This window comes from Melospiza melodia, chromosome Z (genome assembly GCF_035770615.1).
Source record: "Melospiza melodia melodia isolate bMelMel2 chromosome Z, bMelMel2.pri, whole genome shotgun sequence".
Taxonomy (NCBI): domain Eukaryota; kingdom Metazoa; phylum Chordata; class Aves; order Passeriformes; family Passerellidae; genus Melospiza; species Melospiza melodia.
Window position 1 is genome coordinate 55,287,276 of NC_086226.1, and position 15,352 is coordinate 55,302,627.

At 39.7% G+C, this 15,352-nt stretch overlaps 1 protein-coding gene across 4 annotated transcripts in view; it reads right to left on the reverse strand.

Annotated features, from left to right (window-relative positions):
- TUT7 (terminal uridylyl transferase 7) overlaps positions 1-15,352 on the reverse strand; it is a 74,208-nt gene that overhangs the window by 21,843 nt on the left and 37,013 nt on the right. Inside the window, exons 1-7 of one of the 4 annotated variants that reach the window (XM_063181219.1) lie at positions 11,811-11,889; positions 8,817-9,343; positions 4,587-4,762; positions 3,925-4,041; positions 3,027-3,204; positions 2,467-2,555; positions 1,483-1,534 (exon numbers count right to left, since the gene is read on the reverse strand). In XM_063181219.1, coding sequence (XP_063037289.1) covers positions 1,483-1,534; positions 2,467-2,555; positions 3,027-3,204; positions 3,925-4,041; positions 4,587-4,762; positions 8,817-9,312 — 1,108 coding nt within the window. In that variant the 5' untranslated portion in view covers positions 9,313-9,343; positions 11,811-11,889. Of the gene's footprint in view, positions 1-1,482; positions 1,535-2,466; positions 2,556-3,026; positions 3,205-3,924; positions 4,042-4,586; positions 4,763-8,816; positions 9,344-11,051; positions 11,194-11,810; positions 11,890-15,352 lie in introns of those variants that run through there. The other 3 variants (XM_063181218.1, XM_063181221.1, XM_063181220.1) reach the window with 3 other exon arrangements.

Consider the following 15,352-nt stretch of genomic DNA (forward strand, 5'->3'; position numbering starts at 1 on the left):
GAATATGGTCTATATGTGAAAGACTGTTAGGAAAATACTTTTCAAAATTCATATATATATACAGTAGGTAAAATTAAGGAGGTATATTTTGGTTAAGCGGTGGCTTCAGTAATTGAGGCATGCAGAGAGACCTGCAACAACTATGGAATAATATTAGTGTGAAAAATGAAAAAAACCCTAGTGTTACATCACTTCTATATGGAAAGTAACTTTTTCCCCTGGTTATCTGACAATCTTTTATGTAAATATAGAATGGGCTTTCCTACATGATATCCTTTTGCTATGCTTTTTCTCTTGTTTTCCTTATTCTTTATATCATTCAGCTGTCAGCCCCCCTAGTCCCTTCTCTTAGTGATGCTGATTTGATCCAAACTAGACTTATTTTTTGATAAACTACGGTTTCACTGGGCCAGGAGGGGAGGAAACTGTCAAACAATTTTAGATACTTTACTCAAAAATTCTGAAATGACAATATTTTTGTGGTATTACCTAGCCAACTGGACACCTAATTTCACTGAAAATTATCTTGCTTTTGCAACTGAGGTACGTCAAACACTTAATACTCTATTCTTGTATCTTCTCACTCAGAAAGAAGACTCTGCACAACATGTTAATGCAAATATTAGTTGCTTTTGTGATACAACGGTGATCCTAATTTCTTATGAGATCTGGGTCTTCCTCTAATGAAATTTTAAAATAACTCCATTGTCAAAGACCTTAATGGTCCAGATAATAAAATGCACATACAATGATGATGGGGATGCCACTGCAAAAATCTGGATCAGTAAAGAGATATATTTTGAATCATATGGTGTGGTTCCCCAGCTGTGGGCCTAAAGCAAGGCAAGAAAACAGTGAAGCTACTTTTTGCAATCTGCATTTAAAAAGAATAGAGTTTTCTTTCCCCCTGCCCAATATTTCATTTTTTTTCTTGTCTGGATATGCTTGAATTGGTTTGAGTTAGTGCAGTTTCTTAAAGGATCTTAAACTTTACTTCCTTGTATTAATGTGCAAAGCTATCTGAAAAAACACCATGTGCCCGTATGTCATCAAGGCCATCATGTGCACTGACAGACACGTGCAGGTAATTACAGGAAAAGAGACCACAATGTGAAAGTACATTACTGGGTTTCTGTTACGTATGTTAAAGAACTTTGGCTGCTTTCTGTACTAGGCATGGCTAATAGAGCACGTGGGCAGCAGAGTCTACCTCATGTGCAATGACATCTTCACTCATAATGTAGAAGAAAGCCTCCCTAGAAATGTCTCACATCATCAAAAATAAGAGGACTTCAGCCCTTGTAATACTGAATGTCAAACCAAAAGTAGTTTTCATAATGTATTCTTTTCTGCAGTATTATTCAGTCTCATATCTTTCTAAAAAACAAATAGCATGTGATATACCTGTTCAGCAAGGTGAAATTCAACACTACTAAACAGGAATAGTTTAATGAAATTGAGAAGGCAGCAATTTTTTCTTACCACTGTTCTGGAGACTTTCTTGCACAAGTAAGAGAACATCTGGTTGAGTCATCTGTCAATAAAAGGAATAAAGCTGGTTTTGTATCAACCACCTGTCAAGAAAGTGATTTTCTACAGCTCAAATTTAAAACCACCTCTATGTGTACTTCACTATTATTAAGTTGTATCAAAAGGAACAGGAGTTCTGCTTACTTTGAAGGAAATTGTTCCTGAAGTTATTTTTACCTCTATCAAAGATTTGGTTATAGTAAGAAAACCCCTACCAACAGAATTATTGTTTCAGTGTGCTTAAATATGACTGAATTCTGACACAGTGGACTTACATCATGTTAAAGACTGGAATTACGGCTTTTTAGAATTCTATGCACTTTATGAACTTAGGTCATTCTTGGTTTCCTAAAGGAAATGTTAAATTCTAACAATGTGACTGCCAAATCAACTACAGAAGGAGTAAGGTTAAGTATGGAATCATGTCCTTAATTCCTTTTCAATGTTCAAGCACAAAGACACATAAAAAAAATTAACATGACAAATAAAAACATTAAATTACTCCACATAAAAATAACTGTGAGGTTTCATGGCTCAGATATGATCTAGCAGTCAAAATGTGCATATGTGAATATATCAATACAAAACCAGGATCAGTACTGAAACAAGATCACAGAAATGTTATTTTTTCCAGCTGTTAGAGAATACAAATAATCATCTGTCTCAGAGGACTGCTAGAGTACAGATGTTTTAGGTGTTTTCAGAAGAAGTTTCAACAAAACATAAAGATGTATTACACTGCCTGGTGACTACTGCTCTATGAAGAATATTATTTTAAGACCAGACTGCCTCTATCTTACCCAAGGGGCTTTTATAAAAAGTGTTACAACCACACTATAAAAATATATTTACAATATAGTCTACATGAAGATGCAAAACACCAAAAAAACACATTCAAAACCACTAACACATACTTAATAAAATGGCCTTACTTACATTGGCAGGAAACTGGGTATCTATGTTTAAGTCTGAAGTTTTGAAGCCAAATCTGCTATAGGAGGACCCATACAATCTTAATGAACACTCTGCAACAAAAAGAATTATACTTCATTTACACTATGCCTAACTCTAAGTCTGTAGCTACTTACAGCACTGCTAATAGATCTTAAACCTACGCCTGGTTTTGGTAAGCAAAGAAAAAAGGTCTTCAGCAGCCCTGAACTGTTACTAAATCCTGCCTCCAGTGCTGCTGTTGGTAAAGGCTTATCATGAAGGTCAAATCCTTCCCACATCCTTTTTGTCTTCACTTTTTACTACAGGCCTGTTTGGGCCATGAAGACCATTGTAATTTAATTCTGGAACAGATTTGTATTGCTACATCAATTGTTCAACTGACTAGTAACTACACATGCTGTTTTAGAATTTAGAGAGCCAAGGTTTTTAATTCAGTTTTCATTTCATAAGCTGTTGGGGATTTTTTTTTTTGGTCGATTTCCCTTCTGTTCAGTTTTTGTTGTTATTTTGTTTTTAATAAGTTGGCATATTGCAAATAATACCTGGCAATTTTTGACGCAGCAAGTTTTCCATCATTGTTTTAATGTTAAGCCTTTCTTCTAGATCTTCATTACTTAAGCCAAACTCCTGCACAACATTTTCAATAGCAACACCGATAGCTTGTATCTGGGAAGGCGTTGGAGGAGGAAGAGCAGTCAACAGTTCTTCTTCTTGCTTTTCCTTTCAAGATAAGACCAATGTTTCAATGAGTTTCATGAGTTGCTTTACATACTAAAATGAATGCCAACAACTCATCCCATGTAATACTACCACCACAAATTTTCCAGGTAATGTAGATAATTGGAAGCAATAAATAATCTGATACTCCAGGAGACTTCAGTAACATTCAGAGATATATATACATGTACTTAGCACATTTAAAAAAAAAATCACCAATTCTTTCATCACCTATGAAGTGTGAAAAGGCAGGAGCTCAAGAGGAAGAAACAGAAAATCTGCATAAGACATATTTTTGTCCACTTCAAGCAGAAAAAGTAGAAGATGTTAAAAGGTAAAATTGATGTTATGCTGGAAGTTATTTTGAAGCTTATGCTCAAAACAAACCTTTTTCCTTTACATATAAATAAATCTGTAATATTCCACAGGTGCTTCATTATTGCAGTATTTCTGAACTGAAATATTAATTCTCACATATAGGTTATAACTTCTAATTCTTCCATACCAACTATATTTGCTTATTCCTGCTGCTCATTGCAAAGTCCAGGTCCCAAGCTTATTGTTTTCATTAGTATCACTATACAATAGATTTTAAAAAGATTGAAACAAGGTAAAAACTGAATGTGGAATGGTTTTAAAAGTAGTGCAGTTTCACAATTTTTAATGGCGCAAGGAAGGTTTCATTAAACTATAGTTTATACTTTTTTCTTGTTCTAAACTCACCTTTAAGCTTTTCTTGTGTCTTTTTTCTTTAATATGCTTATGAGCAAAAGCCACTGACTCAATCAGAACATCACACAACTTGCAGGTATATTTTGCTGATGGGTAGCTTCGAGGTTGCTAAAATAAAGACAGTACAAAACCACCCTTAAAATATATATAAAAGTATTATTTTCACTTCATTCAGTATTCTTGCTAAGTTCAATGGATTAACTCTGAAACGTATACTCACTCACTTTAGCTTTCTTCACTTGTTATTTGCCATCAAAAAGTTTGCACATCAAATATAATGTCAGAAGAATGATATCATGTCAATCACACCCAACATCTTATCTTTTACAGGAGAAAATACTCAATGCCCATGGAAGAATATATTAATTGAAGAAACAACTACTCCAGCAATTAAATAAAGATCTGATGTCATTTCAAGAATTAAAGGAGCAGCCATTTTTTTGAGCTTGAACTGTTATTAATGTTTTAGCAAAAAAACCCAAAAGAAAAACCCCCCTCTTTCAACCATTCATTAACAGCAATATCGTTACTTAAATTCTGTAGCTAAACTTTCTAGCTACAACCACAGATATTGCTCAAAGTGTACCATCTAGAATACACAAAAGTACAAAAAAATAGGACAGGTCTATCTGTCCAAGTAAAGAGAGCAGCACCTTCTTCAGTCTATAAATGTAGTCTCGCTTCAAGCGTTCTTCAGCTTGCTGCAGTCCCAGAAGTTCTTTTGCTGACAGCACAGATTCATCTATGACTCGATCTTCCATTTCATCGTGATCGCACTCATCTTTTCTAGTTCTTCTCAGTCTTCTTGGTTTTCTAAGCTTCTTCATTTCTTATAGAGAATTATGAGAGCAAACACGTCAAATAACTGCAAACTGCCACAGAGCATTTAATTTTTTTTTTCTTAATTCCTAACTTGAGAGTCAAAGAAAGCACAATTCACCTACCTGGTTTGGTTTCACAATTTGTCCTGTGCAAGTTGGATAATGATAAGTGTATATTAGTATCACAATCTATAGGACCTTTGTCCCAAACGACAAATAAATTAATTTATTTGTTCCACTGAAGAAAATTCCCTCATTTAGACACCTCTGCTAAAACTGGCAAAAAAAGGGAATAGAACTAAATGCAATAGATACACCTGTATGTCATTACATGGAAAATACAGAGTATGTCCAAAGATTTTGGGATGCCTGGCTAGGCTTTGGTAGCCAAATAAGCTAGACTACAAGTATGACAGAATTAAAAAGTGTAGTCCAATCTGAATGATTTGTAAGACCTAGCAGCACTCTGGTATGGCACTGTTGTGGTTTAGCTCATATATGACAATTTATTAACAAAGAAATATTACCACTGATAATGTAATTTGCCTTTCAGCTAAACCAGTATATGGATCAGTACTACCTTCACAATATTAAATGAACAAGTGGAAAAAAGTCAGCACCACTGCTGGCTAAAGAGACTAAAGAATGGACTTGCTAAGTATGTGCACATTGCTTTAAGAAAGATGCAAAACTGTCATCATTATCATAATAATAAAGCTTAAAAGCTTGTTGTGTTTACAGCAAAAGGTCTGGAACAAATTAAGCTAAATACCACTTCTACTTTTAAGCAAATTTTTGAAGTAGAAGCTGCTATTGACCCCTGTAAAAATCATCTCAGGAATAAATATACACATCAGATTTTCACACCTTGCCTTTCACTTCTACAGCTATACAGGACGTCCCAAAGCCTGGGATTTCTAAAGCTCCCTTTTTCCCAAACTTTTATCATAGCATGAGGGTTTAATTTGTAGTAATTAAAAAAAGAAAAAAAAACCCAAACAGATAAATTCCTCTTCCTTAAGGTAAGAAATACCTTAAAAAATTTCTTTCTCATGACCACAACTTTTGTCTCTGATTGGCAAAAGGGTAGCAACAGAGTTGTGTATTTGTGACCAGTTATTTGATTCAGTTCACTATGCAGCATGAATGTATTAGTGGTGTAAACAGCATCAGGGCAAAGATGGTAATATAATTTCTTTCTTTCAGCTGCAGCACAAGCTAAGCAGCAATAAAGAGAATTTAGGCCTAATAGGGTGCAGAAGGAATCTCCAGGGAGCAGAAATAGAAGTCTGAACTTCTGAATCTTCCCCACATCCTACATTTCTGCATCAACATTTCTGCTCAAATTCCTAAGATGTGCCACATCTGTTTCACTGCATTTTGTAACTAATCAGTGTGGATAGAACTTGGAGGTATATCAATGTTTTCACAGAAAAGCCCGTGACAACTACCTACTTATCAATTATTTCACTAGCCAACAAATTACTTTAAAAAATTTACAAACTAAATAAATACTTCTAATATTTGGTAGGTACAACAGTGACAATCTAATTACAGGCTAATGATTAAATAAAGTACTAAAGACCAGTGTCTCAGAGATTTCGTAAACTTCCTTATGAGCTACAATAAAAAAAGACATGAAGGCAATGAAAAGGAAAACTGCACAGAATATTTCAAGTAAATGCTAGAAGAAACATTTTTAGTAATTTTGCTACTTGACATAGAACTTCTGAAGGGACCTCAAGAGGCGAGCTATGCTATGCCTGTGCTTCACAGCAGGATGAAACAAACTCTGTCAAATCTGAGCAACGCTCAGCTAACCTGTTCTTAAAGGCCTTCAAGTATCTTTTCCATGAGCTGTCCAGACAACCTCTCCAGAACCTCCCTAGCTTTACCTTCAGAAACTTGACCTTTATTCCTTATCTGCATCTTTCTTGCTCAATTTTAGGCTCATTGCTTTGTGCCCCATCTACTGGAAAGAAACAATATAGTTTACTAATCAGCTTTTTACAGCTTCCTACACAGACGATTGCTACTATGCCTCCTTACCCTCTTCATTTTGAGAAATATTGGGCATTCTTTACAGTTTGAATAGCTTCTGTTTCCTACATATCTTGACAACCTTCTTGCTTTTCTTTGCACAGCTTCCATTTTATTCATACAAGTGGGGTGCCAAAACTAGATGGAGGACTACTCAGAAAAAGGGGTACTTCAGACTGTGAGCCTTTTTCCATGCCTCACAACCCCATGATAATGACTACTCATTATCATCTTCTAATTCACTATCATTTCAGATCCTTGTCCAAAAAAAAATATTACTTTATGGTAACTTTTCCTCCTTTATTTGCACAGCTAATATTCCTCGGTAAACAATGGCATTTACATATCCTTTGTATTTCATCCTGTATGTAGGTCATTTCTCCAACTGTGCAAAGTTATTTTAATTGACCTTCCTGCTGTCCTGCATTCCATTCCTACCAGCTCCACAGCATATTCAATTTTCAGAGCACACAATTAATAGGTCTCTGTCTTCATTCATCATTGCAGTAGTATAACAAACACTGAATGGAATAGAATCCTCACTCACTAGATGTTCATTCACTACTTTCTTTAACTGACAAAATCTTTAGTATTTTCTGGGTATAGTTACCTAATTAGCTCTGCAAGTCTCTTACATTAATTTAATCCAGATAATTTTCCACTAGTTTACTTACAGAACGGTCACATAAGAGTATCCAAAGTAGTACAGTACTAGTACAAGCAATACCTACCAACTGCCTTTCCCATGTCCACAGGGGACTGATGTTTATTTTAAATAAATAAATTAGGGCTTGGCATACCTCTAATAAAAAATGCATACTTACTACTTCTTATCTTTGTTACCTTTCAAATGCTTACAGTATATTATTTGTTCCAAAACTGACCCCCCAAGATTTAAACTGCACACCTATTATTTTAATTCCTCTTTTAAGAGACACATGCCCATTCCTGTAATCAGTAGCTTACTTCTCTTAAGTTTTCAAGTATAATTGCCAGTGGTTCCAAAAATCTATTTCAGTGAGTTACTGAAGTTTCACAGAAAAAAGCCCATTACATCCAGTAAAAGAAGAAACTAAAGAAAACTTTAACAGAAGAAGAAATTTGTGAAAACATCCTGCTCTCTCCTCATGAGAAAAGTGAGGTTGAGCTGTGTGAAGCTTACTTCTAACAATGAGACACTGGGCACACCTGTTCGCAGTTTCTTTTTAGTGACAGCTAGTATCACAGGAAAGGACATTTAATTGCTGGACTTCCTAGTGTCAACCAACCAGAGCTCTTCTTTTCAGCAGAGGGTCTGATCACTATTGTCTTTGGCTCCCACTCTTAAATAAAATAAGACAGGTTTCTTGTCAACTGGCATTCCATGCTAGCAGCACCACAGACAAGTTATATTCTCTATATTCTTTTAAGCTTCCTTTTTCTGCTTTACTTGCAATCAATGAAAATACTATTGTATCAATCACTTCACCCTCCCTTAGGCTGTCGTTCCTGACATTTCAATGCTTTGGGTTTGTACTCTGAGTATTAGTACCAACTGCTCACAGGGAAGTTAAATATACATGAAGAACTAGACTCATGTTATTGCTGTACTGAGTTCTCACAATACTGACACGGCATTACTTTCAATCTTCAACACATTGTTAAAGACCTCATCGGTAGCTCCAAAAATCTGACCCTGTTATCAGCTTAATTGAAAGATCTCTCACCAGCCTTGACAGATCCATCAGATTGTATGGGAAAAACAATAAACAGGGACATTACACAGATGCTGCAATCTACTTACTCCTATCACTCACAGGCTAAACTACTAAGACAACACAATCTATAAAACAAGTTCTATATTATTTGCTGTAATAATTTGTCTGAAGTGCTAGAAGTACAGAGCAGTCAATAGTTTGCAATACATGACAGAAGAAAACTACTTTTTTGCTTTAATAGTGAATCTTGAAAGTTTACTTTTCAGTAACACATGTAGTAAGCTACTTTACTGGATAGCTATGCAAAACAAAGAAACGTGATTACCAGAACTTCCTTTCTGCATGTCTGGCACATCTTTGCTCATTAAATCTTCCTGAAGTTGTCGTCTTACATTTCTGTGTCCAGAACCTTCAACCTCGTGAAAAGAGTCCTTTCTTGTCCTGCCATGCCCAGGAATCCTGGCAATAGAACAGTACTCTCTCCAGGTGTCAGAAGTACCATGGTGATCATCAGATCCCCACTTCTTCATGTGGTCTCTTTGGATATCATTTAACTTTGACCCTTGACAGTAAGCTGTGTTTTTAAGCGAATTTGGGCTACTCAAAACACTTCGTGGCCCTCGCCTGGGACTGCTTCCATAATGACCTGGAGTTCCCTTTTTCTTTTGCAGGCTGGTATCTATTTTATTGCTACAGCCACTTCCATATTCATCCATAACTTGGTAGTCTATCTGTAAGGGACTTTCTTTTAATTCTTCTGGATGCAAAATTTCCTGTTCCTTATTTTGTTTGGCAAAGCAAGGTTTTGCAGCATCTCCCATGGTTATTGCTGTTCAATTCATTGATTCCGACCTAGAAATCAAAAAGTTAAAAGCTGTATTTTAAAATCAATCAATGAATGAACACTGTGTATTAACTGCTATGGAAATCTCAACAATCTAAGCCCTGGATTAAACCAATGCAAGAAAAGGCACTCCAAAACTCAGCTAGGTCTCTTCTCTCAGTATGTCTTAACACCTTTGGGTGGCTTGTAAAATGCAGAGACGGCCTATAACTTTTCCAGGACCTAGGGTCTTTAGGACAGATAGAAAATTTTAAGAGTCTACATCAGCCTCAGCTTAACACAGGAAAGCTTTGGAAGAATGGCTGAAGGAGGCAAAAAAGGAGGGAAGAATGTCCCCAAGGCCATTCTACGTATCAGAATATTCCTCTTTGCCTACAGTAGACACTGTTCACTTTGTTAAGAATGAAAACTGTGATCATCAGAGGACAGAGAGATGCGAAGTTAAGTTGCAATCTAGCTATGAGGCAAGTACGATACAGTGACTTAGAAACACTGTGCTCTCCTGCACATTTTAGGCAGACCATCACTCAGTATTAAGCACTCCTATTTCATATTATTTTAGCATTGTCTAAAACATCTAGACCACTGAACTGCTTGCACATCCATCCCCCTTTATCTGGTGTCCTGGGGTGACATTATGATGCTTGTATCCCCATTCATCTGTTCTGTGCCTTTAGGACCGGCTCTGAAGAGTGGAAGTTTTGTTTGGGTTTCTCTTATCAGGGACACAGAGACGAGCAGTACATAGGGCTGTTTTGGCTTCTTGCTTTCAGCTTGCTGCTTTGCTTGCTCTCGCTTTTGATTCTGCTTATTAGCTAGTTTAGCTAAACAGTCCAAATTCCTTCCTGGACTGTTTCTCCTCTCCTGTTTCTGTGACCATCTCAACTTGCTCCGGACTGGGACCTGGGAACATCGAGAGTTTGCACCGTGTGGCTGCAGCAGCTGCCCCAGTGCCGGAGGGACTGAGAACAGAGCAACCACCCCCGAAAGAGACTTTCTGATTTTGCCATCTTTCTCAGAGCGGTGTCATCGGGTATTGTTCATTTTGTGTGCTGGGGGGTGCTGTGCCTGTCAAATAAACAGGTTCTTTCCACTTTTCTCCAAGGAATTTTTTCCTGAACCGGTTGGGGGGAGGGGCCGTGTGGGTTTTGCTTTCTGGAGGGGGCCCTCCTTTGCAGATTCTTTAACAAATTTGCCCTAAACCAGGACATTTGGTTACCTCCATTTTCTTAATGCAAAACACTCCCCCAGAGCTCTAACTCCAATGCTGTCAAATAAACCATGTGGACTGTGAAATGGGAACTACAGGAAGAGACTGTGTAAAACATGTTAAGGGGCAGTGGTCTTCTCAACACTGAGTATTTTATGATTTAAATATAGACACATACAACCAAAAAAAACCAGATTTTCTCTTTCTCAAAACACACATATATTCTCAAGGATGCAGATAAAACAGTAAAGAGCATTTGCAAGAACCTAAATATCACAAAATGTCCTTCTGTTGCCATTAATATGGGAGTAAGGTACATGATTTTTCACATTTTAATTTTTTTAAAGTTCTACATGCCACAAAGGCACTCTTAAGAATCTCCGTGTCTGCATTTTACAGATCTGAGGCTTTTAGTGTTTATGACCCTCTTAAAATGAAGGTAGTTTTTTGGTCCCACACAAGCAACAAAACGAACAGGATTCCTGTCCTAAAGAACAGTATTTTACCCAGTTATGTCCATCTCTGGAAATGCAGCTGTTCCAGCTAAGAGCGGAAAGAAAAGTTTCAAACGCACGAAGTGCACTTGCTTCCCATTTCAGGCAAGAAACGCTGTCAAACCTGAATTTCAAACCTGAGTGACCTAAACCCAGCCTGTTTTAGAGTCATCCCCAGCAGCAACGCCCACACCCTGCCGCTAGGCTGGATGGCGACAGGTCCCTGCACGGGAAGGAAACAGAAAAGTCAAAGTTTACGTTCGCCTCCAGCTCCCGACCACGACTGGAGGTGCGAGCCTGGTGTGGGCAGGGGGCTGCCCTGGGGGCCAGCGGCGTCGCAGACGGGCAGGACACGGCTGCCAGCGGGGCCTGCAGCACCGGGCAGCGCCGCCCAGGCTGCCGGCGGGACCCGGGCGCAGGTGTTGGGATACCGGCGCAGGGAACCCACTAGGGCAGGCGGGCCAGGGCTCCCTTGCCGCCACGCTGCAGCTCCCGGCTCGCTCCTCCTCCGCCTCCCACAGGTTAACGAGGGTCCCCAGCCCCCTCCTGTCTAGCCCCGACGCCGGTGGAGGGACTGCGGCGCAGCATAACCCAAACGTGCCGCCTCGGCCGGACACAGCCCGCGAGCAGAAGGGCGGCGGCAGGGCCAGGCACGAGGGGACACAGAGATGTAGGGAGGGAGAGAGGGAGGAAAAGGGGCGAGCGAGGGGCACAGGCCGCCGCCGGGAAAGGCCTCGGCCCGCCGCCAGCCGCCAAGAGAAGGGCACTCACCGCCCGCTACCGCCGGGCCGCCCGCCGCCCAGAGCTCGCCATTGTGGCGCGACGGAAGCAGCGCTGGTCCCCCGGCGCGCCCGATTCGCGCGAGGCTTCCGGCAGCGCGGGCCCGCCCTCCGCGGGGCGGGGGGGACAGGGCCGGGCGCGGCGGTGGAGCCGGCCCGGCGGGCCTGCCGGACGTGCGTGGCCCAGCGCCGACGTGTTGCGTGTTTCCTTAAACCTCTGTCAAGGTGACTCCACCAGCTCCCTGCGCAGGCCGTTGCCGCTGTAATCACCCTTTCTGTGAAGAAATTACTCCTGGTGTACAGCTTGAGCCTCCCCTACCTCAACTCGAGGCTCTGCCCTCTTGTCCTGGCCCCTTATGATGTGAAAAGAGGCCGACCCCCACCTGGCTGCACCCTCCCTTCAGGCAGCTGTAGACTGCAAAGAGGTCTCCCCTGAGCCTGCTCCAGGCTAAACACCAGGCTCTCTCAGCCTGGAGTGGTGAAGGACTCCAGAGCTGCTGCCTCAGGCCTGCACAGCTACATGGCCCTTCTCTGGACAGGCTCCAGCACTGCAATGCTCTTGCAGTGAGGAGCTCAAATATGAGCACAAGATTTGAGGAGCGGCCTCACCAGTGTGGAGTACAGGGGGACGATCACTGCCCTGGTCCTGCTGGCCACACCATTGCTGATAGAGGCTAGGAAGCCATTGATCTTCTTGGTCATTGAAGAGGTGAATAATGTACATTGCAATTATCTCCCAGAAAACAAGTTTAATTTACTGCCTAATTTACTGGCTTGTTGAGAAGGATCTTCTTCTACCATGCTTGTGCATTCGTATTTCTGGAAAGGGCCTGGCATGGAAGGATAGCATATCTTACCAAAACAATTGCTGTAAGCAGGTGTGGCTGGGATACCAAAACACGACATGAAAATGTTTCTGAACCCTGTCTTGCCTCCTTCTTCCATAAAATTGTTGAGTGGCTGCAGGCTCAGCCTGTTTCATAGTTCAGCATATGTCAGGCTCAGCTTATGTCATAGTGGCTATGGTGGGTCAAACAATCTTTGGTCTGATGAAAGCTTTTGCCTAATGCAGCCATGCAATACTGTCTAAAGTTTCTGTGATTTTTATGAAGCTAAAACACCTATGATTTTTATAAAAGTCAGTGATTAGCGTTTAAATTTCAATTAGATGGATTATTGTATACTCAAATACTAGCATTTTCTATGGTCAGACAAAAATAAGATGTAATGGGCTAAAAGTGTCATGTGTCCTAAACACATATGCTGCTTTTTTGGAAAGCCTAAATTTTGATCCACTGAGATTTTTTTCCTAAATAGGTATCATGAAGATGCAATTAGTCAGTTTTTGTTTAAAAAAGTAAACTTAGCATGTGGAATACAAATATACTGAAACAAGAAAGATAACTAGCGTATCTTTCTGAATTAATCAGTAATTAAATAAGAGAGAGAAATAAAGAAATAGTAAAAGAGTACAACTCACTAAATAAAGTAAGACTAGCCAGATGCATATAAATTATAAGACTGAGCTTAAAGAACAAACACAGAATTGGGCATCACAATTTTATTTTTTTTAAGAAATGTAGTCTCTGGAATTTTTTGAGTACTGGTCTTGAATCTGCTGCAGACATTTTGTTCTACAATTTGAGAAAGCAAATATTTTATATATCCTTTAAATAGGTTTTGTTTCATTTTGCTGTTATGGAAAAGATACTGTTTTCCTTTATGAAAGCTTGTTCACCAAGGAATAAAGGATTGCATTTTTATGTGACTCTGTGAGACAAACTGGGCCAGTTTGGGATTACACTTTTGCCATACTTGTGCTAATGTGGATGGGATTGCCCAGGCACAGAGTTGGTAGGAAGCAGAGGTAGACTCCTGTTTTGACTGTGACTCAGACAGCTCTTGGAGCCTCGCCCCATACTTGCCTTGTCACCTCAGCATTTTGGTGTTGGAACACTCTCCATGTTAAAAAGCTACTAACCTGCTAGAAGGAATGTTGGAAGTGTTGCTCTTTGTCTTTATCAGTGATAGACTGATGAAGACAATGTTGTTTTTTGTCTTCATCGGTGATAGACTGTGTCACGTGCAGATAAATCAGAAAACCTGTCTGATACTTTATGATGAGATTTTTCTGGAAGACAGTGGATATAGCCATTTACACCCCAAAAGAACTTGGCCAAATACAGTGTCCTTTTTCTTGTGCATCTCCAGATTACTTGCTGGTGGAGTAGTATGAGAAGCAGAAAAGGCCTTGATGCTAAGTGTTACTCAGCAGTAACTAAAAGTAACTAAAACTCTGTATTACCAAAACTTTTCCCAACATGCATCCAAAACATTGTTCACATACCAGCTACCATGAAGAAATCTAGCTCTACCCCAGCCCAAACTAGAACATTCTCCACTAGTTATTCCATATAATTCATGTCATGTTAAGATCCCACCTTATCAAATACCAGCTTCCCCTTAAAATGTTTGTGAAATGTCCATAATTATCAGCAAAATGCTCACTGTGTTTATTTGTTGTTTGACTTTGTGCTCCATCTGTTATGGTGGTCACTCAGGATGGGAGAAGTAGTGTGTTGCCTGGAGTCATTTGGCACTGAAGGCAGCTCTGGTCAGGTCACTGCTGCACTCACACTGTGTGTGGAAAATCACACCATGGAAAGCCAGTGTCCGCAAAGGAGAGAGAAGAGTCCTGCAACTTTATTTTATAAAGGGAAAGGGCACACTGGGGCATACCCCCGTCAGGTTTCTCTCTAGAGGATTTAGAGGATGAAGCCTCCTTTTGTCCTAGATTCCCAACTGCATGTTGCCCTCTTTCTATCCCCATTGGCTGAAGAACTACGAAGGCACAGGTTTCCTGAACCACTTACCACATATTCCCCCCTCGAACCTGTGATATTCCTCTGAAATTCAAAATTTTTTTTCCTCCGAAATTCAAAATCTTAAGTTTTCTAGGTTCTGCAGCACACTTGGTGTGGACCCATTTATCTATTATCCTAAAATTCAAGAGTCAATCTGTCTAGGTTATGTAACAAACCCACTGCTTGAGGTTGGTAGAAACATTGAGACCCATTTCAAAGACATAACAACCATATCCTCAGCCATCAAATTGTTTGCAAAGACATTACCACACATCTTTTCCTGTCAACTGCTTCTTATGATGTTCATCCTTCATTGTATTCATTCTTTCATCATCCTTGGAGTAGTTTCTGCTGTAGGGCTTTCTGTAACAACCAGCTCAAGTCACGTTTTACAATCATTTAAAAGTACATCCATCCATTCTCCAGATCCCTTTGGACTAGGCTGTGAATTTTAACAAGACAATGAATTCCTGCTCTTGTCTCTAGCTTTGCTAGCAGCAAGAGGTTTTTGCTATAATACCTTCAATAGGTTGCAGCCATAGCAGTGGTGGTATACAGTGTTGAGTAACACTGCCATCTTACAACTCAAATAGTGAATTATTTTCACTCAGGATTAAATCACCTTGAGGTGCACATTGCACTTGCCCATCTTACTGCGTTTACCAAGTCC